This window comes from Dermacentor albipictus, chromosome 4, assembly GCF_038994185.2.
Source record: "Dermacentor albipictus isolate Rhodes 1998 colony chromosome 4, USDA_Dalb.pri_finalv2, whole genome shotgun sequence".
Classification (NCBI taxonomy): domain Eukaryota; kingdom Metazoa; phylum Arthropoda; class Arachnida; order Ixodida; family Ixodidae; genus Dermacentor; species Dermacentor albipictus.
The window spans coordinates 113496851-113524105 of record NC_091824.1 but is presented as its reverse complement, the minus strand read 5'-3'; the positions used below and the strand labels follow the sequence as shown (position 1 = coordinate 113524105).

Genomic DNA, 27255 nt, shown 5'->3' with positions numbered 1-27255 from the left:
GCCCACTAGTCATGAACACGACCAGCAACCGACCCACGCGAAACACCGAAAAGGCACGGAAAAAATCTTTAAAAAAAACTGTGCACAAATTTGTAGACGCGCGCCAAAGACAACATTCGTCCGTGTTAGTCTTTGCTTCTTGGCCAAAAAGATTTTTAAAAAGAAATGGTGAAAAACATCCAGGAACTTTAGTCGGGCCCGCGTATAGTTCGAACACCACCCGACCGCTGACAGTGCTTCCGCCTTCGGGCGAAATTGCCCATTTTTGCAACTAGACTGTTGCTATGTGAAGCGCCTATCTATAGCCGCCCCAGCGGGCCAAGTTCTCGCAAGTGCCGGCTTCCACTAGATTATTCCTCCTTTTTAGGGGAGAGTGGAGGGGAGGGACGAGTCCGCGGACTAATGGTTAGAGCTTCTATGTTGTGAAGCCAAGTTTGCTAACCAGATCATCGGACAAGGATGTTTAATTTATTTCTGGTAACAACCAATGACACGTAGTGTATCAAGTTGGCCATAAACGGCAAGGAATTGACAAACCGCAAAGTGTGGAGAAAAGTCAAAGAAACCCATGGTAAAACACATGGCTAAACACAAGTATAGGAACACAAAGGAAGTTAGGGTCTCAACAAGACGCTACAAAATTAGCAGTTGAGATCTACCAGAAACTTCTAAACAACAATACTATGTCGAGCGCGCATCATACATCAAAAATACTAGCTTGGAGGAATTACTTCCAAGGATAACAATAAATCCACTTAATAAGTGGGTGGTTTTGTTGCGGGCTTCATGAAGTTCATTTGTGTTCTTCCTTCTTCAATATTTATTTCTCCATATATTTAATTCTGAAAAGTGGGCAGGTGTAGTGTCCCTTACTGCTTTCGGGCGACAGCCTACGTCTATGTTTCCCTTTCCTGTTTCCAAAGCAAACAATAATAATTATACCGCGATAAGTACAACTGTATTAACACGCGTCTTCACTATAAATTTGGATTTGATTCCCACACTTTTCTATTTATGTATCCTGAATTATTTCTTCTCATAGCTTTTCTTTAAAACTAGCATGCTACATGACATTTGTTACAGCCCATGTTTCTCATGAGTGGTTGAATTTCACAAGCGTGAATTATTTGGGCTATATTTATGTGATAACACTGATAACGTGTTTTTCGCCACTCAGCCATAGTAGGTGCGAGCCATACAGGTATAATTAAAGAGCAGCAAATTTGACAGATAATCTTATTGGCGAACCCCCGTAGCGGGGATCAATCACTCTTTGAGGAAATAAACCAACATACTCAAGCGATGATTTCTTTACACCATGCCCTGCTATGCAAATTTAATTTTTCGAATTCGAGCTTGGGTCACTAAGTATGTTGCACAATGCGTGCGTTGCTCTACAGTGAACGTATTTGAGGCCAACTTGTGTAGCTAGGTTTTTGCACCTGCGAACGTGCTTCTCAAGAATGGCAAAAAGATCCCTTGAATTTGTCCAGTGCTGAATGGCATCGAACCCACGTCGCCATGGTTACTGAAGAACAGCGACGCGATGCTTTAGCGGTTTGCGCCAGAAATGCACTGGCTATGTGCCCCTCTTCAATGAACCTCTCGCCAACATGAGTCAGTGGTTATGTACTACGGATTGCGCGGCCAGTGAGGGAACAATTCTCAGCGTTCGCAGGTACCTGTGCGCCACGCTTCTCGTCGCGGGGGTCACGCGAAAGCTTCTCGGCATGGCCACTCGATGAGGCGGAGTCTGTCAAGAAAGAAGCCGGAGAGATGATCCCGGTTGCCGCATGACGTGTTTCTTAGCGTTTGCCAACCACCAGTGCTCAATGCATTTGGAAAACCAAGCGTACGCTTCGGGGCGGCGCCGCTAGATGGCGTTGAGTTCTAGAATATAGCGAAAGAAGAATTAATACTAACCGGAAACCTAGCACTGAAGCAATTTCATTCATTTATTTATTTACCCTAAAGGCCCAGCTTGGGCATTACATAGGGGGGGGGGGAGAACAATTGATATACAATATACAATGATATACAATATACATTGTAAGTCGGATATCCTTATATGACGTAGTACATGCTATACTATCTTTACATCACTTCTAATTCGACAACATCATACGCCAATAATTATTAAATTATACAAACAATAATATGACATATGAAGAAAGGCTTGGAAGAAATGTTAATGTTATTAATTCACGAATGTTTCATTAAGTGCTTGTTTGAATATAATATGGTAAGTTATTTCAGCTATATTACTTGGGAGATGATTCCATTCCGAAATGGCTAAGTGCAGACATGAAAACTGCAATAGTTTAGTACGTGCGAATGGTTGTTCGACCTTAAATTCATGATCAGTTCGTGAGAATTTTCTTTTGGCTGGTAAGATGTGTGCCTGAGAGAATATATTTGGGGTGTGAAAAAGCTGATGGAAGAAAGTTAGCCGACATATCTTTCTTCTAGTCTGCAATGAAATGAGTCCTAGGTCATGTTTTATTTTGGTGATACTTGAATGTTGTGAATAGTTACCTGTAATAAATCGCGCTGCCTTGTTCTGAAAAAATTCTAATTTGTAAAAAGATGCGTTTGGTGTGGGTTCCATATAAATGAGGCATACTCAATCTTTGAACGAAGTACGGTGGTATATGCAAGAAGCTTAGTATCACTATTAGCCTGACGAAGCGTTCGACGAATGAAGCCGAGAGATTTGCATGCAGCGGAAACAATACAACCCACGTGATTATGCCAAGACAAAGTCGGAGAAAGACGAACACCTAGATATTTAAATGATTCTGTAGTTTCTAGAGCCTCACCATTAAGAAAGTATGGGTGTTTCGTAATTTCACTGCAAGGAGTAAATCTCATAAGTTTAGTTTTCGAGGTATTTACGCTCATTTGCCAGTCGGAGCACCATCTTTCAGTACTGTTCAAGTCATTTTGTAATTTATCGCAATCACCCTTACGTTTTATTGGACGATACAGAACGCAATCATCGGCATATAACCGGATTTCTGAGTCTATGCTCTGATGAATATCATTTATATAAATTAAAAATAGAGTGGGTCCCAAAACGGAACCTTGAGGCACACCGGACTGAACAGGTTGAAATGAAGAACGTACATTATTGACTACGACAGCTTGTCGTCTGTTACTTAAATATTCTTTAACCCAGTTTTTTCACTTTTTCGTCAACATTAATCAGCTTCATTTTATATATGAGGCAGTTATGAGCCACACGTTCAAAGGCTTTAGCAAGATCTATAAATATGGCGTCAGTTTGTGTAAGTTCGCGAAGGTTAAGGTGAATGTCTGTAGTTAGTTCAAGAAGCTGGGATTCACATGACTGCCCTCGTTGAAAACCATGCTGGTTTGCAAATAGAATGTGGTTGCTAGCCATGTACTGCATGATTTGAGAACATAATACGTGTTCAAATAGTTTGCATACAACAGACGTAAGGGATATAGGCCTATAGCTTGTTAGCTTGTTTTTGTCACCGGTTTTATATATTGGTATGACATGTGCCAGTTTCCAGTCGTCTGGAATTTCGGCGGTGTCGAGAGACTGTTGAAACAATAGTGCAAGTATAAGAGCAGAATTGTGCTTTGTCATTTTTAGTAGCTTAGTACAAATACCATCTGGACCTGGACTAGAAAACGATGGTAAACGCTCAATAACTTTCACAATACCGTCACTTGTCACAGTTATACATTCCATAAATGCAGAACTATCAGAAAAATGTGTAGACTTATCTAGGCGCTTTTCGTCACTAAATACACTACAAAAGAATAAATTAAACCATTCAGCAGCATCTATGACATAAATTGCAGCACCAGACTCAGTGTCAAAAACAGTTACCTCTTTTGTAGGTGCGGCAGAAATGACTGTCCAAAATATTTTTTTGGATCTGTTTTTAGAAATTACGAAATATCCTGGTTGAAAAACTTATATTTCGCAGCCTCAATATGTAATGCACATTCTTTAGAAAACGAGTTCTGTGACTCAAAACCAGCACTGCAACTCATCAGCAATTATATGAGTGAGAGAACGGCATATAGTCCTCTGGTTCATGACATCATGTCTCTACTTGCTGAGGCGTCACACTCCGGGCATACCATCGTGCTGCAGTGGATTCCTGGCCATTGTGGAATAGCTGGAAACGAACAGGCTGACGCGGAAGCAAAAAAGGCGCACACTGACGGAACTATTATAAAAATTCATTTTTCCCGGTATGACATTAACGCCTTGCTCCATACCTCCCTTAAAACTTCTACGGCACGACATTGGGACAACCCCGAACATCGACAAGAGCGCCTTCATAGACTTGACGCTGGCTTACAATTCCGGCTTCCACTTCGGTTGCGGAGAAGCCAGGAAACACTGATTCATCGATTACGGCTGGGTGTTGCGTACACCCACCGATACCTTCACAAGATTGGACAAGCACGGGACCCTGAATGTAGCGTCTGTCACACTCTCGAGACAATAGCTCACGTACTTTGTGTGTGCCCTCAATATGCAGCCGAACGCAGAAAACTCAAATCAATAGTTGACAGCTTGGACTCCCGTCCCTTTTCAGAAGAAAAGCTTTTGGGCGCTTGGAGGAGTGTTCACTGTGCCCAACGTGCCATAAAATCGCTTTTGAACTTTTTAAGTGAGTCTGGTCAAGACGATCGCCTTTAGAAGCTGTCAGACGTGCAGTCAATACGAAATGTGTTTGCGCAATAACTTTTTGGGACAATATTACTTTTTGTATGGACAAGATTACCGTTACGTGTATGCGCGTTCACTGCGCACCCGCACCCGCACTGCGCACCCGCACCCGATAACGTGTATATAGTATCTCATTGTACCATAACATAATCACCCGCCACCTACCTTTCCCTGTATTTCCCACTTCCCCTTTCCCCAGTGAGGAGTAGCAGGCTAGGGACACGCTCTCCAGGCCGACCTCTCCTCCTTTCTGTTCATTAAAATCTACTCCTCCTCCTTTAGAAAACGGTAAATATTCTGACTTAGCTTCAACAGATTTTGCGCTTCTTGCCTTTCGAAACAAACGCTTGTTTTTATTCAGGTATAGCTTAATCTCGCGAGTAAACCATGGCTTGTCTGCTGTTTCATAGATCCATTTTTTTGGATTGTATTTCTCCCGAAGTCTTAACAACTCGTCACGAAAACGAATCCAGTTATCTTGCAGCGAACAGTTTTCATACGTTTGCATGAATGACAGGTAAAATTCAAAAAGCTCAGAGTTGAAGCTTTCGGGATCTGCTTTAGAATAGTATAAATCTTCTTTTTTTGTCGCGGTTTCTTCATGGTCTGCGTTTTAAAGGTACAATGTATGACACGATGATCCCTGATATACTATAGTACATCCACGGTAACACGCTCGGGGTGTGTTGTTAGAAGCAGATCAAGAATAGCATTGTTCCACGTAGGGATTTCGACAAGTTGAGGCAACTGAAAATATTCTAAAAGGTCAACAAAATCTGCACAATCGCGTGTCTGGCGCGTGCTAGGGAATTTTAAAGCGGACCACTCTATGCTTGGAAAGTTAAAATCGCCGGCCAAAATTATGGGAGAGTTATTGTATTCGGATTGGATGGAGCCTAATACAGATTGCAGTTCCTCAGAAAAATCTTGTAGAAAGTCAGGTGGCCTATAGTATGCTCCAATAACCAAATTTCCAGCTGGTAAATAGCATGCAACCCAAATAGTTTCAAGAATGCTGTCAGTAGGTATGTGTTTTAGCTTTATATGCTTTCTGATGGCTATTACGACACCGCCTCCCTTTCTATCCACACGGTCTTTACGAAAAACAGTGAATGAATTTAAAATTTGTAACTCAGAATTGCTAACTTCAGGAGTTAACCGCGTTTCCGTTCTGATTACAACATCTGCATTACAAGCGTGAATCCCAGAACCAAGCCGTGATCCGCTGTGCAGGGTCACATGTTGAGACGGCTTTTTGACAGAGCAAAGACGAAGAGAATGGTTTCAGTTAGAGTTGGCTTGAGAGGTCTCATGACGTGACGTAATACTGCCTTCTATTTTATCACCTTTCCCTATGATAGGGTCTTTTATGCGAAGCATATTACGAGAGCTCAACCCAGCTCCTCAGGCGCGGCGGTGTCGCCTTGAAACCACGTGACACCGTGACGTCACGACAGAGGAGAAGTGGCTTTGGCTCAACTCTTGCAAGACGGGCTGGGTGGGAATCGAACCAGGGTCTCCGGAGTGTGGGACGGAGACGCTACCACTGAGCCACGAGTACGATGCTTCAAAGCGGTACAAAAGCGCCTCTAGTGAATGCGGTGTTGCCTTAGAAACGAGCTGTTTCTAAGGCGTGCGTCTCTTGCTCAGGCGCACATTTCGTTGCCGCGCCGAACGCTGCTTTGCTCGACGCTCACCGCGTCCAATGCGGGGCGCGTAGTCGCTGCCCTGTAGCCCATTGTCTTACACCCCTTGGCGGGTCGACGGGAACGCTGCCGCGTTCCACTCTTGAAGGCGAAGCAGTAATGCATGAGTTGTTTCTTCGTCTAGCTGAACCAAATATAGCCAAGCAACAGCAGTTCACCAGGCTAAACAGTGGTTCAACAACTAAAATAAAGGCTAGTATGCTTCGCATCCTGGGCTTAACCTTACCTAAGCCACAGCCATTTTTTATGTATATATATCTTAAAAGTGGGGGAACAACTCCTTTTGGCCAATAGTTCATCAATTTATTTCTCTCGGCTTTTTTGCCTTTTACTTGCTATTCAACCTTTATCACATCCCTTAGTCATTAGGACCACGTGAATTTTGCTACTGTGAATTAATTTCTATTATCATTTCGCACTATCGATACGTGAACGTTGCCAACCCTCCATAGTGGGCTTCAGCCACGCATTAAAAAAGCAAAACAAGTAGTGCTACTTTGCATTCGGCGACGACGACGAAAAGGACGTAGAACCCGCTCGCTGGAACGTGGTAAGTCTGCAGTTTCCCTTAATCATCAGCATTCTAAAATAATAATGGAACATTTGGCCCACCGCTATTTGTTTTCTTCATCAGCAGCGGCAGCAGTGGCGGTGAAGTCCCGATGCCCATTCCGACAACGTCGTGAAATTCAAGATCAAGGGCAAAATTTGCCGACGAGGTTCCACCGTAAGGAACCACCAGTAGACTCGGCCGACAGCATCTAACGCAGGACACCCCGGCTACCGTCGTCACGGTGAGAGCGTTTTTAATTCATGCCTATACACCTGCGTTTATATGCAGCCCACCGCAATGATCGCACAATTCAGCACACTGATGGTCTCAGCAGTGCGGTGGGTCTTTGGGTGTTCACGCACATGTGATTGGCGCAACTCTTTACGCTAACGGTGCGCATTACCTTATAATTCGCTTTACTGCGATCGCATTGTTAGCTACACACCCGGCGCATCTTTTTTCGTCGGCTTCGCCATATATTGCTCGGTATAAAGTCCAAGGGCGATAACACCGTCGAAGTGCGTCTATGCTGTATGTAAAAGTGAAAGCACGCGTGGAAGTCCCATGATGGCGGCTCAGTCAGGCTCGCGAGAAGGCGGAAGGCGAATTGCTAACGCGCTGTCTTCCGTCGAGCGAAACGATGACGTTGACCTCCTACAGCAAGTGCGCATTTCGCGACCAGGTCCTAAGGCAACTGATGAACGCGGCTCAATGTCGCGCGCCAGGTAGGAAAGTGGGGAGGCAACGCGAGAGGGAAAGGGGGTGGCATCGATTCCGCCAACAAGTGCGCAATTTACACGGTCGCGCGCCCCTTATCTTAAAAGAGATGTATTGCGTGGAAAGGAATCTCTATCTTGAAACGGATCCCTTGCGTTGATGCGTAGACTGTACGGATGTCACTTTTCTCGCTGCTGACACCGGTGTTTTGACAGCGAGTGTGTGCGATCATCGACTGTGATGTGCTCATGATTGTTTGTGCGTGCTGCCACCATATGCTGTTGAATTCTATTAGTAAGCGTATGTTTACAAGTTTATGAGGCCCATCAAACTACTATCATTACTTCGTATAGCAGTCTACTAATTTGCTATCGCAATAGGTTTTTAGCTTTTCGGGCCAAACTGCGACTTTTTCAAGTTCGTTTCTTTTACATACTTATGTTCTCCCATTGCAGTTCCATCGCTCGAGCATCATGGGCCTCATCCTGCTTGCTCGTGAGCAAAATCTTTCTTCTGCCTGACTTGACAGACGCTTCGTAAAGCCCTGACGGTGCCGTCCGCAAACACTGCTTAATATACGAATAAGACCAATATTACAGAAATGTGGGGCGGATTTCAAAAAGCTTTTCGTGCGTAAGGGTTCATTGCCGTTGACGCGACTCCTTCGTTCTTAAAATATTCAGCACTAGTATTGGCCAAGAGAAGCCGCTAGGGGGCCACGGAGTGCGGACGCGCGTCGCACCGGCTCCGCAAATTTTCTGTGCTTTTCGGCGAATTATCTACAACTATCCTGTTCACGGTATTCCCAGCTGCTTTTGAAAGTTCTACGGACTCTCTAGATACCAGATTTCGGCAGGTGAGCCCGTTTTCCGGCCACTTTTCGAAGATTTTCCACGTCGCCACGTCGGCACGACAGCCAGGCTGGTAGACAAGGCACGGTAAGCCTAAGTGTCAGCGGAGCCCCGATCCGCTGCGTCGGCTTCCGAGATGGAAGTCGTGCAAGTCGACGGGGAGGAAATATCGCCGACGGAGCTCGGAGAACAGCAGGGATGGTGCGAGATCAAGCGTAACACCAAGAAGGCGGCGGGAGACGCCGACCCTGCGACGAACCCTGCAGCAAGCCGCGACAGCGTCTTCCAAGAAGGCGGCGTCTATAAAGCAAGCGACGCACTACGTGCAGAAGATCACCATGGCGAGCCGAATGCCCAACCTACCCACGGACGACTACAAGATCATCGTGCGGCCCCGGGACGGCATCAACGTGTCGAAGTACCAGAAGGACCGCGTCCATTGCTGCATACGCAACGCAGCAGGCGTGGGACGCGAGGCAGCTGAGGAGGACAGCGTTTGTCTCAATGAGCGCCAAAACGTGATAGTGGTGAGCACTCCGTCCGAAGATCGCGCTAGACGATACGGCAGCATTTGCAAGCTGCGCATTGGCGACCGCGAGTTCGAAGCAAGCGCCTACAGAGCGGCTCCGGAGAACACATCCAAAGGTGTTATCAGGGGCATATCGCTAGACGAAAAGCCGGCGGACGTCGTGAGAAGTCTCGTGAACCAGCGAAACCCTAACGTCTTGCATGCCAAGCGCATGGGGAACACGAGCAACGTGGTCATCCTCTTTGACGGCTACTACGTGCCCCGTTACGTGAACTACGGCGGGATGTTGATGAGGTGCTCTCTCTACAAGAAACAAATCGACATGTGCTACGAGTGCGGTCGTCTGGGACACAGGACCGACGTGTGCCCCAACCCGAACGACAAAAAGTGCCGCGGGTGCGGATGCAGCAACCCACCCGACGACCATCGGTGCGAGCCGGTGTGCCAACTGTGTGGTAAGGGTCACCTTACCGGGGACCGCAAGTGCAAAGCCAGGTACAAGACGCCGTACCTAGTCAAGCGACGACAATGGGAACGCAGAATGCGCGAGGAGGCTGAGGCCGCTTACGCCAGCAGCAGCACCTACGACTGCAGAGAGGAGAGCTACCGACAACGCCCCACACAGAGACGACCTAGCGCCGACAGCCGCTCGGCCTCGAGGGAGAGCCGTGCACGTAGCCGCACTCGCTCCCGCACTCGTTCTCGAGCCCGCTCTCGCACCAGCTCCCGCCCCCGCTCGGTGAGGCCTCGCAGCAGGTCGACGGCCCGTGCCAGCCATGCAGCTGCAGCGGAAGATGGACGAGGATCCAACCCCCCACAGGTGAGCTGGGCGGCGGTCGCCTCCGGAGGCGCACCTCGTGCGCCGCTATCGCGAACCGAGACTGCCATTAATAGAAACCCCGGAGCAACTAGAAGCAGCAGTAGCGCTCAGAGTAGCAACTACGGAACAGAAAGCGTGTTACAGAAGCGACTGGATCAGTTAGAATCCGTCATCAAAACACTACAGCAGGAAAATGCTAGGCTAAAGAACGAAATTACCACGTTAAAAGGGGCCCCAGCAACCCCCTCTCCTCCTCCTCTGACCAAACCAGTCGCCGCAGACGCAGCTGCTCGAACGGTCGAGAGCGCGGAGGAAGTCATGGAGGCGCAGGACGCACAACCCGCTCCTACTAAACGCAAGGCGCTAGACCCGCAACAGACCGAGACCACATTGCAAACGCGCGAGCAGAAACTCCGCGAGCGAGTCGACAGACTCGAAGACAAAGTAGACGCGATGATGACGCAACAAGCGCATCAAACAACGCAACTGAACCGCGCAATCGCTCAGCAAACCGCGCAAACCGAACAGCTGAGCAGTGCAATAGCACAACTCACTCAAATGGTTGCGACGCTCCAATCGCGCATAGACAATATTGAAATGCGGCTCCCGGGCGCAGCGGGTCGCCCGGTACGGACGACTGGGAAACCGTACCTTAGGCCGATACCGGACGAAGAGGTGCAGGATCAGCCGGACGGCAAATAATAATGCGGACAGTCACGATGGCTCAACACAACACACAAACACAACGCCCACGACCGCGTAACACACAGAACACGTTCACAATCTGGCAGTGGAACTGCAGGGGGTACAGGAGGAAACGGGGGCATCTTCAACAATTCCTACGCAACCGGGAACGGCCTGACGTAATCCTATTACAAGAAACCAATGACGCGGTCAAGCTGGCCGGTTACAAAGCGATCGATGAGGCCGTGACCGCGGGAGTACCGCCGGCCGCTGCAACGCTAGTGAGACGCAACCTCACCGTGGCGCAACGCGAACTCAAGAACGTTAGAATACCGCACGTGCTGATTGAGCTTATTCCGACGAAAGGGCGCGGTCTGTTTGTATTGAACGTGTACAGTAGACCTAAAGGCAAACACCGCTTTAGCACGTTACTGCGAAAGGCGAGCGAGGCAGCCGGCGACAGGCCCTTAATCATCGCGGGTGATTTCAACGCGCCTCACGCGGCGTGGGGGTACAAGTACGAAACGCCGAAGGGTAAGCGCCTGTGGGAAGACGCGCAGAATGAGGGGCTGGAGCTCGTTACGGACCCTTCCGCGCCCACACGCAAGGGCAACAGCGTATGTGCGGACACTTCGCCCGACCTTACGTTTACGAAGAACGTCGCTGGCGCGCGGTGGCATAACACCCAGGAGGACTTGGGTAGCGATCATTCGGTGATCGAGATCCAGGTCGATGTGGGACCGCACTACCATCACCACGGTCATCGGGACGGCACCAAGGGCAACCACTATCGGCTGGTAGAATGGGACGCGTTTCGCAAAGCCCGGAAGGAGCATAATCGCGGCAGCGATGCTATCGACGACATCGAGAGCTGGACCGCGACGCTCAGGAGGGATGTCGAAGCGGCAACGCGGGAAGTACCGCAGGAAGCACACCTAGAGGTGATAGATAGTAAACTCCTACACATGTGGGAAGCCAAGCGCAGCTTACAGGACAGGTGGAAGCGTCAACGACACAATCGAACGCTACCCAGTTGAAAAAGACAACAGGAATTCCTGTCGCAACTACAGAAATTTCTGTTGTACAACAGGATTTTTCTGTAGTAACTACAGATTCCTGATGGAGCGACAGACTTTTCTGATGTACAACAGACATTTGTTGTTGCTACTACAGAAGTACAGTCTGTCGTATGTCTGTTGTTACAACAGAAAGCTGAAGCTCTACAACAGATTTTTGTAGTACTACAGAAATTTCTGTTGTACAACAGGATTTTTCTGTAGTAACTACAGATTCCTGATGGAGCGACAGACTTTTCTGATGTACAACAGACATTTGTTGTTGCTACTACAGAAGTACAGTCTATCGTATGTCTGTTGTTACAACAGAAAGCTGAAGCTCTACAACAGATTTTTGTAGTACTACAGAAAAAATTGTCATCACTACAGGCACCCTGTTGTCCCAACAGAAATACTCCTGAAGTAACCCGAAAAACTTCTGTAGTGCTACAGAGAGCTGTTGAAATACTACAGAAACCTATTGTGGCAACAGGCCCCCAATTGTCACAACAGAAGTGTTCCTGATGTAATGCGACCAACTTCTGTTGTACTACAGAAAAATGTTGTACGACAGAAACCTATCATTGCAACAGGCCCCCAGTTGTCATAACAGAAGTGTTCCTGAAGTAATGGACAAACTTCTGTTGTACTACAGAGAACTGTTCCACAACGGGAACCTATCGCCGCAACATATACCCAATGATCACAACAGAAGTTCACTGAAATTGTGTGATGCGACAAGCTTCTGTAGTGCCCGGTTGAAAAAGACAAAAGGAATTCCTGTCGCAACTACAGAAATTCTGTTGTACGACAGAAGTTGTTGACATTTCTTAATTGGGAGACATTTCTGACGTTACGACAGAAATTCTGATTTCGCAACAGAAGCATTCTGTCGCGACAACAAGAGTTCTGAAGTCGGAACAACAGCTTTATATCCTGACAGCGACTCCGACGTTACGACACCAATTCTGACGTCGCAGCAGAAACATTCGGTCGCGACGGCCAAGAGTTCCGAAGTCGCAACAGAAGCGCTTCCCGTCGCGGTCCTTTAAAATTGTATGTTTTTGCATCGGTAGTGTACACTGTACTTTTCTCCTGCGCGGTATTCAATCGCACTTCTCTGAAGCCGGCAATGCTGACACCGATGGCACCGACACCGGTATTAAAGTCGACGTGGCGAATAGTTATAATTGTGCCGTGACGACGCGGCACCAGCAACGCCCTACCGGCCTCCTCAAAATCGGCCGCTGATCAAAATCATAGCATCTGCGGGAATGGCTGCGTATCCGTTTTTTTTTTTTTGTAAGATGTGGCACACAGGCCTGTGGACTTACATGTGCTGTTACACTGACACATTAGTTAATTTCCCAGGAATATTTCACAAGCTTATGCGAAGCGGAAAAGAAGATTTCGGTTGTTCCACAAAGTTGCGTGAAAAGCTGTCTCGCTCGGGTCTCATTAATCTGATACAGTGCTGCCGTGAGAAGCCAGTATGCTGTCAGAAAGAACTCTAATCCACGAATGTTTATGTAGCTATTTTGCATTGAACACACGAATTATATGCGCGCTCAAAAGTGTAAAAAACGAGAGACAACTGTCGAAACTAGCAGTAATAACCCTAAAAGTCAACGTTGTATATTTCTGAATTTCTTATTTAATATGGATATCGTACATCAAAATCGATGTTCTAGCACTGCACGATGTACTTGTCGATGGTACGAACACTCTTGCTCTTCTAGAGATGCGGCACTTGTCGCGGTGGAGTGATAGCGGATCTTGGCTCTCAAAATGCAAATGTAAACATCAGCGCATCAGCACGTCGTACTATTCACATGGCCAAAATATACACTCCAAGAGCATGTCAGGGGTGGTGCAGTGGTAAGATGCCGGGCTGGGAATCGAGAGGTTGCATGTTCGAATCCTAGGCAAAGACGGTTTTTTTTTTAAATTTTTTTTTTACTTTTATGTTTTTCTTTTTTGTGCTAACACATTTACGTAATCTTACGGACGTCTCTGTCAATTTTTAATTAAATATTGATCAAGAACTACAGAACTTTCTACTACAGGACGTCACACTACAGACAACAGAACTACAGGCAACAGAACTACAGGCAACAGAACTACAGGCAACAGAACTACAGGCAACAGAACTACAGAAACAACGTCCCAAAATACAACAGACTGGTAAAATTTCCTGTTGTGTTTTTCAACTGGGTACGCAGACGCATAGCACGGCTAAACAGAGACATAGAAGTCCACGCATTGCAGGTATGCAAAACGCAATGGGAGGAGACGTGCAACGGTATGGAAAATCAGCTAGGAATGGCCAAGACATGGCACCTCCTCCGGCACCTCTTGGATCCTGAGGAGACCAAATCAGCGCACGCTCATAAGATTAACAAGCTAGTACACGACTACGAAGGCACGTCCGCGGACTTTCTAGAAGCCGTGCGAACCCGTTACGTCAAGGCAACTAGCCCCGTCTCGCATCCGGCGTACGCGGGGAAGAGTAACGTGCAGCTAGATAAAGACTTTAGCGTAGCAGAGGTGAGGGCGGTACTGCACAAGCTCAACAGAAAATCGGCGTCGGGCCCGGACGGCGTAACCAATAAAACGCTCCGCAACTTGGACGACGAGTCGATAGAACGGCTGACGGATTACATTAACGTGTGCTGGAATGCCGGCGCGATACCGAGCTCGTGGAAAACGGCGCGCATAATTATGATCCCTAAACCGGGCAAACGGGTACAAATCGACAATCTTCGACCAATATCCCTGACGTCCTGCGTCGGCAAGGTCATGGAACACGCGGTTCTCACTCGCCTTACCAACTACCTCGAGGACCGAGACATGCTGTCGCACACGATGCTGGGGTTCCGTCGTGGCCTTTCTACGCAGGACGTCATGATTCAACTCAACCACCACAACGTAGACAATCCCACGCGATCCACAAAAGCAATACTCGGTCTTGACCTCAAAAAGGCGTTCGACAACGTAAAACACGCTGCGATACTTGAAAGCATACGAGCATTGGGACTGGGCGAGAGAACGTACGACTACGTACGGGACTTCCTTACGGGTCGCCATGCCCGCATAGTGATCGGCGGAGTGGAATCGCAAGACATAGACATAGGTTGCACGGGCACACCGCAGGGCTCTGTCATCTCGCCCATGCTCTTTAACGTCGTGCTTCTCGGATTACCCCAGAAACTGGCAGAGATAGAAGGCCTCCACCACAGCTTGTACGCCGATGACATTACGCTCTGGGTTGCTGAGGGAAATGACGGCCACGTAGAGCAAACCTTACAGGTGGCCGTCGACGCGGTGCAGGAGTATCTACGTGACACGGGCCTCGAATGCTCCGCGGCCAAATCGGAGCTCCTGCTTTACAGACCCACGCGCAGGGGTCGCAAACCCAGGAGCTCCGATTCCGCAGCCGAGCACGCCGACAGAGAAATTAGAGTAGTCACATCTGACGGCACCATCATCCCGCATGTTCACAAAATTAGGGTACTGGGCTTGCACCTGTCGGCCAACGGCCACAACGGCGAAACCGTACGCAGACTAGAGCGTGTGGTCAATGAAACGATCCGGTTACTGATACGCATCACGAACAGACATAGCGGAATGAAAGTAAGCAATACGATCCGCCTGGTACAAGCGTTCGTAACCAGTCACATAAAGTACGTCGCCTCCTACCTCAAGTGGCAGGTGGCCGAACGAACTAAACTAGACCGCCTCATCCGCAAGGCGTACAAACGTGCCATAGGATTGCCGATCAATACCAGCACGGATAAATTTCTCGAACTGGGTTTACACAATACCCTAGACGAGATAATAGAAGCGCACAACATCGCGCAGTACGAGCGTTTGTCAAAAAGCAGAACCGGACGACACATTCTCGAGACGCTGGGCATCAGCTACTACACACAGCAGGGCGAAAAGGTTGCGATACCCATACCGATTCGCGAGCGCATCGCCGTTTCGCCGTTGCGCAAGAACATGCACCCGACGCATCACGCTGGCCGGCGCAACAGGCGCGCGCGAGATTTACAAAAGAAATACGGCAGCAACAAAGAAACTGTCTACGTAGATGCGGCCCGTTACGAGCGGCAGCGTGGTTTCGCGGTTGCAGTCACGGACCATAGCGGAACTTGCGTCGCGAGCGCGACGATACGCACGGAAGAGACGGAGGCGGCCGAGGAAGCAGCGATAGCCCTCGCGGTGGCCACCACGGATGCCGAGGTGATAATCAGCGACTCGCAGGCAGCGATACGCAACTATGCTAGCGGCCGGATCTCCCGGGAAGCGGCCCACATTCTCCAAATTCAACAGGGCAATATTTGCCGCAAAAACGACCGTTTCCTCGTATGGACCCCCGCCCACACGGACCCTCCGCTCTCGGGAAACGAGACGGCCCACGCCACGGCTCGAGGACTTACATGCCGAGCCGCGGCGCCCGCCGGCAATCCCGACGTCTCGCCCACCGCGAGAGCGATGCAGGAGTGGACGTGGGGGGATCGCATGACCACTTTCAGAGACATCACGCAACACTACAGATTGAACAGATGTAAATACCCACCACCGCACGCCAACCTAAACAAGAAACAGGCGGTTGCCTGGAGGCAATTGCAGACACACACATATCCTAACCCGGTGATCCTTCACCTCTGCTACCCCGACATATATCCGTCCGACGACTGTAAAGCGTGCGGAGCCAGAGCGACGCTGCAGCACATGCTGTGGGCATGCGCCGGTAGACAGCAGCAGGAGTCTCCGACGAACGGGATAGAAATGGCAATCTCGAAACGAGGGGCGCGTTGGGAGGCGGCCCTGCTCAGCCACGACCTCGCCGATCAACTGTGGGCCGTCCGGCACGCCGAGGAAGCCGCCCGGGTCCAAGGACTCGAGGCCGTCACCTAGGCTGGGGTGCTTATGGCCCCACCCCACCCAAATCGCCGGGCATTTTCAATAAAGTTTTCACCACCACCACCACCTAGTATTGGCCAACATTTTATCTTACATGCTATTCTACCTTACGAGGAATTGAATGGGAAGTAGAACACGAAGTTGAGGAATTGTTAGAGGGCATTTGAGTTTTGCAACCGAAACAGAATTGCACTTCTTTAGTGGGATATCGCCAGATACGGGGCTTCAACAAGTATTTCAAAAACGAGATATCACGCATATACAACACGCATGTTGGAATCTATGTTAAATGAAGCTTTGTTGATGCAGTAAATTCAGTCCTATACAACAACATGCGATTCTCATAATTTAGCTTATATTCATTTTCGCTGCTATATGCCCCATAAACCTCAATAGGGAATGCTATATTTATTATTATTCATTTGAGCCAACGTGAATTTGCTCTGTTTTAGCATTTCAATGAGGTAGGAGAACGTAATAAGCTGTTTACACGGAAGAAGCTGATGCACTCGCTGTGAACACATACCGTGCTAACTCGCCAGTATCTAAAGTTTTCACAACGGTATATACTAATATATTTTTACCACAGCGGAGCACTATATATGCTGTCACATTGTGACGAAAACTAAAGCGAAATTTATTTCATTTTAGAACGTTATACGTGGCAAAACTGCGATATGATTATCAGCCACGCGGTAAGGGGGGACTCCAGATTAATATTGATCAAGGATGATTAGAGCAGTTAGCAGCGAGATCAAAAGACTGAAAGAGCTCATTGCTGAATTCAAGTACTTATGTGGCCCAAGAAATGCCTGCTCTGAAGCCGAGTCGGACGTTCGGGAAGTACTGATTTTGTTCTAGATGCTCATTATTGCGCTTTAAAACGTCGTCTGAAAGTTATAGAGGGATCTTTTGGGTCCAGCTTTATATAACTGTAGCCCTGCTAACACCGTGTCCATCGGAACGATGCAAGTACGAGAACAGCTACACTCGCACAATTTTGATATAATAGAGGCCCACCAGCGTGATGAACACAGTGTTCTTGCAATCTCTCTCGTGAAGCTTTATTTGTCGGTAGCCAGGTTTGAGACACATCGAAATAAAATACATCGCGTCGCACAGCCGGTCCGATGCGTCGTCTATTTATGGGCGGGGCTATGGACCCTTATTTTTTATCGCGTTCAGGCGACGACAATCGACGCAGAATAGCAGGATTCCGACTTTTGGCTTCACTAAGGCTACAAGAAACGCCGCGGGCTCCTTTAGGGCTGGGTGATTTCGCTGCTTGATGGCTTCTCATTCCCGAATCGAAAGTTCGAAACTTGGTGCGGGATTTGACAAAGTGACCGAGCGCTTGCCCCGGTTATTATACGCCGTTAGCAACTGGCGTTTGTCAAATCTTCGTTGTCGCCGGCAAGCAGTCATTGTTTCATCGGAGAAGACTTTTGAGCTGTTGAGCAGATTTGGACTGACGTCTAAGACTGGTTCGCGAATTGTGGCCCTCATGGCGGGTGTGGTAGAATCCAAGTGGACAAATGCACTACTAGTTTCCACTATTTTCTGAATGTATGCGATCGTCGTGCCCTTTGTTGAGGTGTTTTTACTTCTTACTGAAGTTTGTCAGCATCACTTTCGTTAATAGAATGCCATCAAGTCGAGTGATTCCTCTTAGAACGCAAGTTTCTCGGTCGAACAAGGGATGTATGTTTACCTCAACGACACCTCCCACTTCGGCGGGTGTTTGGGTGCCAACGTAGATCATGATACTGCAGAGATTGGGAAGCTTCACTACAACTTCGAGAACACTTAAAGCATATAGAGACGTACCTCTCCAGTTGTATCGCTTGGTCTTCGGGTAGGGTTATCGACTCGAACTTCGGGTCAAATATTGTGCCGTGTTGGTTCACAAAGTCCATATCTATATATCATCTCGCGAGCACGGTACGAAAATAAAGAACGTCGAAGGATAGGGGCAGACATGAACGATAATTCCGGCCGTGCAGATTCCAGTCGGCGTTATAAAGTGTTTTCTAGCGAGATTTGATGGACTTCTCGTGTAGCCTTCACTTTCTTAACCTTCGCAGTGAATAATCCACTTATTATGTCACGATGCTTTATTCGGCTCCCCAGTCTAAAAGCGCTGTGACTTGTTGGACATCGAGAAGGAAATGGAGGTCGATGATTTTTCGCCTTGCATTGCACTTAGGTCACTGCGTTGGGTCGCGGCTAAGTCGTATGGTCTCACCCTTGTTACGCCCCATATTAACGTCTTCTGGAGGCGGAGTATTGTTGGATTTCAAGTTTTTGCTGGATGAAGGTGTGAGACCAGGCTATATTGATATTCCATTACGTTATAAGGAGCACGAGAGTTGTCACGGAGCACAAAGAAGCAACAAGCACAAGCGAGTGGAGATGCGCGTGTGGACAAGCGAGACATGTCGTTCATCCGTCGTTGAGTTGGATCTTGAAGCGTCGTCGTTAGGGGCGTAGGATTTTCGAAATTTCTACGAACAGCAACTGCACCTTCATGGGCAGCTGCTTTCAGTTTTCGGGACATGGGTTAGCTGACCGGCTACGGGTTGGGCCAATGTGTGGTCGGCGCTGAGGCAAAAGGTGGCGGTCAGGCGACGGCAAGAGTGTCGCGGTCTGCCCTAATTTGCTTCCTTGCAGTCGAAGGTGTCCCCTAGTCATTCCACTTATCCCGGCAATTACGCATTCAAACTGAATCCTCATAGTCCTTTCTGACGGTATAGGCATTGGACGTGGGTCAGTGCTCCACATTGGTCACGCAGCGGGCGATGGGCGGGGCGTGCCAAAGGTCCGCCTTCCTCCCGGCGTTGCATGAGCCGACGAGCGCGTGAGCTGGTGGTGGCGGCGGCGGCAATTCACAACGGAATTTCAGCGTCATGATGCTTTGACGAGGGCGTGGAGGCGAAACATGGCGGCAGGAGGCAGCAGCCTAGTTCATGGCTTCGAGACGAGGCTGCACTGTTTCTGGAACTCTCAGAGAGTGCTGAATTTTCTCGTGGACGATGTAGACAGTCAAGGACACTTCAGGCTGCGGCAATGGGAACAACATCAGTAGTTTCTCGGCGCGACGGTTCTGAGCGTCTCCCGCGGGTCGTAGGTGTGGAGTCCATAGGCTCGTGCGCAATCTGGCCTCACGCGGCCCATGGATTGTCTGCTGCACATTTCCGGCGTCTTTTTGATCCACGACGCCTTTGTCAGATATTTCACCACTGCCTTTGGCCTCACTCCGGCGAAGGGCTCTTGCTTTATACCGCCTATAACGAAACGAACCTTATTTGGTCATGTTGGTATTGGCGTGGTGGATTAGCCGAGTCATTTTCTCGGCTATAATCCTGACGTTCTAATTTGGTAACTGCAACCGGTATTACAGCAGAATGTGAACTCCCTCTTTGAGTACGACGATTCTGATGGGTTTGCAGGAAGCATCTGCAATATGCCCCATGTCCTATGCTTTTAGGGTGCATACTCAATTTAGTAACCACGACATCGTGGCGCCTCTTAAGTAGAAGAACACATGGCGAAACTTAGGAGCTCCTATGTGTTCCATTTGCTGAACGTCGAAATCCATTCAAAAGTCCTAAGCCAGATTTCGCGATGATGTCACGATTTCCCTTGCCTGCTATCAGACGAGGGCAGCGGGAGATGCTGCATCCGTCATCATGGCTTGCTGACTTGTCCTTGATTTTCCTGGTCGTCTCCCGTCGAATTCCATGGTGTTGGGCAAGTTTTGTAGCATTCGGGTAATTCGATGGTCCGGAGAGACACTGCATTTGTCTTCGTGGTTGAGGCTACGGTCACGGCTCTGAGAAGGTATCCTGACCATTAATGATGAAGTATCTCAACCAGATATCATGTTGTTGTGACAATGAAAAACGGTGAAGTTTCCATTCATCGGGCTGGGAATTTAACATATTATTGGGCGAACTAGGGCACAGCAAAAACAAATGACACTTAAGCACAACGATAGCAGAGGGCAAAGCAGACAATCGCCGAAAATCTGATATGCAGGTGAAGTGCGTCGGCTTTTCTCGCTGGTGGTTGTGCACCTAACAGAAGATATACAACGATTACACAAAGTTCGGTGAGAACCTACACCGCATAAAGAATCAACGCTAACGTTCGAGTAAGTTCGAAATCGCGCAGGCGCGTCTTGCGTTCAGCGATGAGGTTAAGTTACCGGGTGAAATCAACACCACCTACATAGCAGAAGGCCTGTTCACTCGGATCCATGAAGTCATACTAGCTTGCTTGCCCAACTGCCATAGAAACCAATCGGGATGCTCCCAAGTATGCCGCAGTAATTCTGACGTCACCACTTTCGTCATGCAAGCTTTGGCAAAGGAAATTTTCGGCCAGGTAAGATAACGTCATGGATGAGAATGAACAGGCCTTGTGCTTCTAGGTCACGTTGGTGAAACGCAGTCCTCAGAAAAAGTATAAATAACTACATGTATGAATAACGTAAACGTCATCAATTGTTGTGCTCGCATTCTCTCTATGAGCATCAAGAGGGTTATGGTTTCTTTTCACACCTTCTGGCAGCAATATTAGCAGATCAGACACTATGGCAAACACAGAAGGCAGTGCGCTGATAAATTTATCTGTTCTATAGCCAGAATAGGTAGCCCAGACACGACAATGCCACTCTCCCTTAGTCAGAGCTGCGGTACCACGCAATCTTTTTCACCTAACTCAGCTTGCTAAAAGCATTGTACAAAGCGCATTGCTGCAAAGATGTCGCGCAGCCACATTTGTTCGGTGACCTGATGCCTAAACAGCCACGCCGAGATCCCGCTAACGAGCGTGTTGCCAACTTGCCTGACGAAATTCACGGTTATGGCGAGAACTGGCCTGGCGTTGCCAAGATCGAGGGTAGCCGAAAGGTGTCTGTCGCTGCAAAATATCCCAGCCGGCCTTCATCTAAGTGAGCGGGAAGCGTCTGACGGGAAAGTGATGTCTCGGTCCGGTCAAGCGAGTGTGAAACCACTCCCATCGGGAATGATTCGTAATGCTTACAGACGCTAAGAAATAGCGCTGTAGAACAAGGCGGCACCCATGGCTCCCGCTTCAGCGCGAATTCTCATGAAGGCTACGCTCTCACTCGCGTTGACCGCTAGTAACTGCTGTATTGAGATATATCGCTTTCACTAGAATCACGTGAAAGGTTAATTTTCAGCGCATAGCGGGTCCATTTTCTGACGTCGTTGGGTGATTCGGGCACCGGTGGTCCTAATGAGACACTTCCGCACAGAAATAGCAGTATGGTCGCTAATGGATCGTCTTGGCTTGGAAATGTTTGGCAGGAGGCAACGGACGTAACAGACGAAGCCCTGTTTTAGAATGTTTTCCTTGAATTTCCTTGAAGCGCTTTGGTTAAGCGAGGCCGGAGCAATAGTAAACATGTCCGCAATAGAGATTAGTAAGAGGCGATTGGAAGATTGGTGGAAGAAAATTAAGGAAACGACAGAAAACGGAGACGTACAAAAGCAAAATTCGCAAATGGTGATCAGAAAATTTGGTTGCGGGAGTTCATATTGGCTTTTCTTTCTTTATTTCTTTTTAACATTGGTATGACATTAGGCAGTGGCAGTATAATAGCAAATACTTGGTGGCGAAACCCACCACCACGTTCCAAAGGGGACGCTCATATAATTGAGCCATCCATTTTCTTTGCCGTTGAGTTTCCATGAAGTAAACTGAAATACTTGAATGGACACGCACCGTAATGTCCCGCAAAGGTGCTTACCTTTACCGAACGTAAGGCGACAAGCGCTTTTCTAAAACTGTATATATAGCGAGGCGCATACGCTAACCTGGGTAAAGAAACGTAGTGTGAAGAGATGTCGAACCGCTTGTTTCATGTCAAATATATGCGCTTTTTTTAACCGTTTCCCGAAGCATGGCATCGATCCCCTCACGCGTCCTGCATTCCAGATGCCGCATTATCCAACTTTTTTTCTGTGTAGATGAGCATAAAAATTACAATGCTTGCTAAAAGGATTTGTTAGGTCATTTGAGGCGATTTATAGTAGGTGGTAATGTGTCTTCACCCATGTTATCATGACTTCGTAGAAAGGTAGGGTCCAATGCGTTTTTAATACTGCTGACCACATTGAACATTTCAGACAGACAGAAAGATTTCTGAGTTTAGTTTCAGTTTTTGATGAACAACCCTGGCGGAAACGAGACTAAAATTAAAGGTATATGATTAATTCCCAGATTTATTACATCTGTTGTCTTATGTCCCGAAAGATGTTTTACAGGATTTATTTAATTATTTACGTGCTCTCAGGGACGGGAGACGTTACAGAGAGGTGTGTGGAGAAGAATGAATATGAACAGGAACACTTCTTTACAAGAGTTCCTCCATTACGGACTTGCAAATACGTGGGTATTGCATCGGAGTGATGTGGGACAATTCCTACCGACGTTGGCCTTTGGGACAAATTATTTGTAGGAACATGTGGTGTGACAATTATTTGCATATGAATAATTCCTATTAACGCTAATCAGTTTCGTAGTGTTTAGGTAAACTTGGCCGAGCCACATAGCGGGAATGCCAGTGCCCGTTGCAGCGCCGACAGTTCTTTCGAATGGATAACAGCGCATCAAGACACTTTCTGAGGATTTCGCGGTTTGTTCATTGACGTATCTGGCAGCGAAAATTTAGATGTCCTATCGGATCTTTTATTTCGCGCAGATAGTGCACATTTTTTCGCTTGCGCCTTAAAAAAAAGTTTAGGCCCTTTGGGGCTTATCTTGCCGCAGAACAATATTTGTCATCTGTCTTGCCCGCATTTCCTTTCTTTATGAGAGTGGCTTGTTGGAGCGAGCCCGTACTTTCTATTGTCCCGTTCGGCTTACGCGTTATCAGCTTGACACAACATTCTCGACAGGAAAGGAGCCGGCGCCGAGTTTTCAACAGAGGAAACGCAAGCAAGGAGATGACTGTTAGTGTTGTGTGACAAATAGACACCCCAAAATGTGTAAACTTTTTTTAGAGTGTACAAGGCACGATAGTTGTGTATGAATCTGTAATGAGTCGAATACATCGTTAGTATGGTAGCATACATTGTTGGGCCAACGCGTCTTTTACCGATTGCCAAATGTAGCCATCGTAGCGTTAAGTGCCACCACTGCGCCACCACGACAGAACCCACAAAATACCAACGTTACTGCAACATGCCATCACTACAATTAATCGCTCTATCTACGAATGTTTGGGTACGCTTGCGAGCCGTTCTGATAGCCTAATGAATATCATATAGTGTGTTCCACACGTAAGCGCCATAATTTATAGTAGTTGAAAATCATATCGTCTTCCTTGCAGTCGCCGTAGATTTGTACCTTATCGTGGCTGAGCTTATCACGCTACTGCACTTCGACACGCTGCCGTCGATCAGCATACTGGACATCCTCGGCTTCGGGACAGCTGGAGTCCGTTCCGGAACCGTGGCGTCGTGGCTCCAGTCTCTCCATGAAGGAGGTGCCATCCCGAGGCGAGGATGGTTCGCCAGCCTCCAGAGATGGGGCATGAAAGGCGGCGTCCCGACGGAGTGCCAAAGAGCACTCAAAATTGTCGGGTGTTGCCTACTGCTTCTAGCGCGTGATCCCGTATAGAGGAGCACTGCGTAACCTGGCAACCCAAGAAAGACACAGCTCAGCGTCTGCAGCTGCAGACAGCTGGAGCTGTTTTTGCCGGGTTAGCCAGACACTGATGAATAAAATTTCTCCAACACTCGGCATGGGCATGCACTTCGGCATGACTGTTGAAGAGTATGACGAACGTTGAGGAAGAAAGCGCCATCGAGTGAGGAGAGTTCCTGAGGAAAAGTGAGTGAGAAGGGATCGATGGTGTTGCACGCTGTCTCACGCAAATGTCACTCCCGGTTAAACCCACGTGCCAGCATGTGTGATTGTTGAACTCAGGTTGCTGTTATCGTAAGGATAGCTATCGAATCTTAGTGTAGGCAGTCTTCGCCAATAATAGATAAGGTAGTTCGTGTGCGAGTCACAAACTGGCACCACGAAGCTGTGGCCAAGGCGCATATCCAGCCATGCACGAGGTCGGTCGTGTTTTCGCGTATGCGTGATTGTGCAGAACCTCCCTGTCGCATGCGAACATGTATAGGTACGCTAGCTGGCTAGATGACTGAATACGCGCTTTCTTAGTACAAAAATAATCTAAAAGGTCTCACAGGCCCGCATTGGGCAACACATTGCCGCGGCTGTGCGTGCGGACTGTTGTTCGATCCTGACAACCACGGTTTTGCTTCGGCACAGAAGCTTTATTTAGACTTCGGTCATGAAGCGCACAATGAGGAGGTTCACCCGCCCAACAGCTCAGCAAGATGCATGTAAAATACATCGGATTGAGTACACAGCTAAATATAGCGTGTCTGTTGAGATTACGGAAGCTTGTTTTGTAATGCAAAATCTGTAGTGATGGCGCTTCTATACGCATTTGTGAACCACGTAGAACGATTGCACACTGTCTGTATTGCTTAAACTCGGTGGAAACTAGCGATATTTACTGTCTCAAGTTGTCCATGAACGGCAAAAAACTGGCAATCCCTTAAGTGTGGAGAACAGCCGAAGAAACGGAAGGGAGGTCATAATCAAGAGATGACGCTGCAATATAAGCAGTTGAAGCCAAACCAAAACATTCAAGCAATAATACTATGTTAAGTGTGCATGATATTTCAAACATACAGCAGAAGCCGAAAATAATAGTTTGGAAGAACTACTATGAAGGATAACAATAAATTCAGTTAATAAGTTGGTGGTTTCGTTACGGGAATGAAAAATTTCGTTTTATTCCTTGCATCTTCAATTTCTATGTAATAATAATTACGGTGTTCTATGGAGTTTCACCTGAGTAAAACTAGAGGGAAATCTTGTGCTGTGATCGTTCAACCATGATAGGAATGAAGAAAAGTACAGGCTACGGATTGGCATTCTGTTGACTGGCGAATTAGTATACAAGTATTTTTTTGGCAGTTTCGGTTTCTCTCCAAGCGCAATTGCTACAACTTGCAGTGGGACAGTGCGACGCAAGTGTTTTGTCCTGTTGCTCGAAGTGGCGATAGTGCGCTCGGCGAGCGCCTAGGCCGAGGTCGCGGTGTGGTGTCTCAGCCCTGACGAGAAGGTGAATGCATCGTAAACGCTGAAAGAAAGTGTTTTGACCTTGGTTTGTTAATTGCGTTAGGTCGGCCCTGTAGCGTTACAGGCTTTATGAAACTTCACAAGAGCAAAACGAAGGCACTACTCAGACAAGATAGACTCTTGAACATCTAGTAGTCTGATAATCAATGTTTTTTTAGGGCTTCATTACGCATTGCTCGTTTATGTGATCGTTTAAATGTGCGTTTTAGGACTTTGATAGACAAAGCTGTGGTAGAAAACGTTGTTGCTTTCTGGCCTTGCACTATCGCAAAATGGGGAAGTGCGAATCCACGCCATAACATCTGCTTCAGAAGCAGTACGTCAATATAAAATATAATGAAGCATACTCGTAGGAGGCCACAAGAGTCCTAGCTAGCACTGCATGAGATATGTTTAAAAGTTCTTGAAGACTTTCAGCAATCATGACAGCCAAAGCGGCCTTTCGAAAGAGCGAGAGAGTTTGCAAGTGCCTCGCGTCTGCGATGATGATGGATCAACATTTATTGGGCCCAAAATAAATCGGTGGTCCACGCAGGCACCGGACGGGGTGGTTCCCTAGTTATGGGACCCATATGTTCCCAGCAGCTCCTTGCCGCTTTCCGTCAGTGCGAGCTGAATCGGTGGGGCGGGGCTGGATATCAAGGTCTCCCATCGATCAAAGGGTTGGGTGTTGGGGCTGTTGGTGGGAAGGGGAGGAGGGGGGTCTTGAGTTCTTTGCACTCTGCCAAGACGTGCGGCAGGGTGCCCTTTTCTCGTTTAGAAAAAGTACAGAGCATATCGTGTTTCGCAAGGTACATGTGGTTCATCAGTACAGGATGCGAAAGCGATCCCGCCTGCGGTCGACACAGGATCGTCTGTTGTTGCCTGGTGAGTTTAGGGTGCGGTTCTGGCAGTCTGCACCTTTCATCTGGGTACATCCGGGTAATGTCCCGAAAGCTGGTAACCGGCTGCAGTAGCTCTTCCAGCTCGTGGTCGGCCCGGATTGACATTTCTCGGGAATGGTTGTCGGTGATGGTGTTGCCTGCTACCTGCGAGTGAGCAGGTAGCAGAGCTCTATGTCTGTTCCTGGAGGCTTGCGCTTGTATAGAATGGTTCGGGCAGCGGAGGAGACTACCTCCCTGCTGAAGCTTCCGTAGGCTGTCTGAGTCGGTGATCACGGTGTACGCGCTCGGCTGTGCAAGTGCGAGGGCCATGGCCACTTCTTCGGCAACTCCGGGGTCTGTTGTCGACAGTGACGCGCTGACGATGAGCCTGTCTTTTGGCGTAGACAGAAAACTATCGCTTTCGAAGCGAGCAGGCGTCGTAGCAGACGACACTTGTAGCATTCCTCTCAAAGGCGCAATACTTTCTAACAATACAAAATTTTTATTTCCATTAATACTTGAGTATATGTTTATCTAAGTTCATGCACGGTTGTTAATACTGTAAAAATAAATAATTACTCTTAAGCGGTACATCTGGAACAGATTTGCAGAAGAATGCATACCCTTGTGTGCACC

At 48.0% G+C, this 27255-nt stretch overlaps 1 protein-coding gene across 2 annotated transcripts; it reads left to right on the top strand.

The window, feature by feature from the left end:
- Nucleotides 1–6929: 6929 nt before the first annotated feature.
- LOC139059278 (uncharacterized) lies at nucleotides 6930–24557 on the top strand. 2 transcript variants are annotated; one of them, XR_011514045.1, is made up of 4 exons: nucleotides 6930–6973; nucleotides 7058–7217; nucleotides 8149–8188; nucleotides 23922–24556. XR_011514045.1 is itself a non-coding variant. In XM_070537472.1 (2 exons), exons 1-2 carry the CDS (start codon nucleotides 8883–8885, stop codon nucleotides 23928–23930), a joined length of 1020 nt encoding a protein of 339 aa, XP_070393573.1. In that variant the 5' UTR covers nucleotides 8199–8882; the 3' UTR covers nucleotides 23931–24557. The 2 variants fall into 2 exon arrangements, 1 of the variants encoding a protein (XP_070393573.1); XM_070537472.1 differs by lacking the exons at nucleotides 6930–6973; nucleotides 7058–7217; nucleotides 8149–8188 and adding an exon at nucleotides 8199–9893 and having other exon boundaries at nucleotides 23922–24557.
- The last annotated feature ends 2698 nt before the right edge of the window (nucleotides 24558–27255 follow it).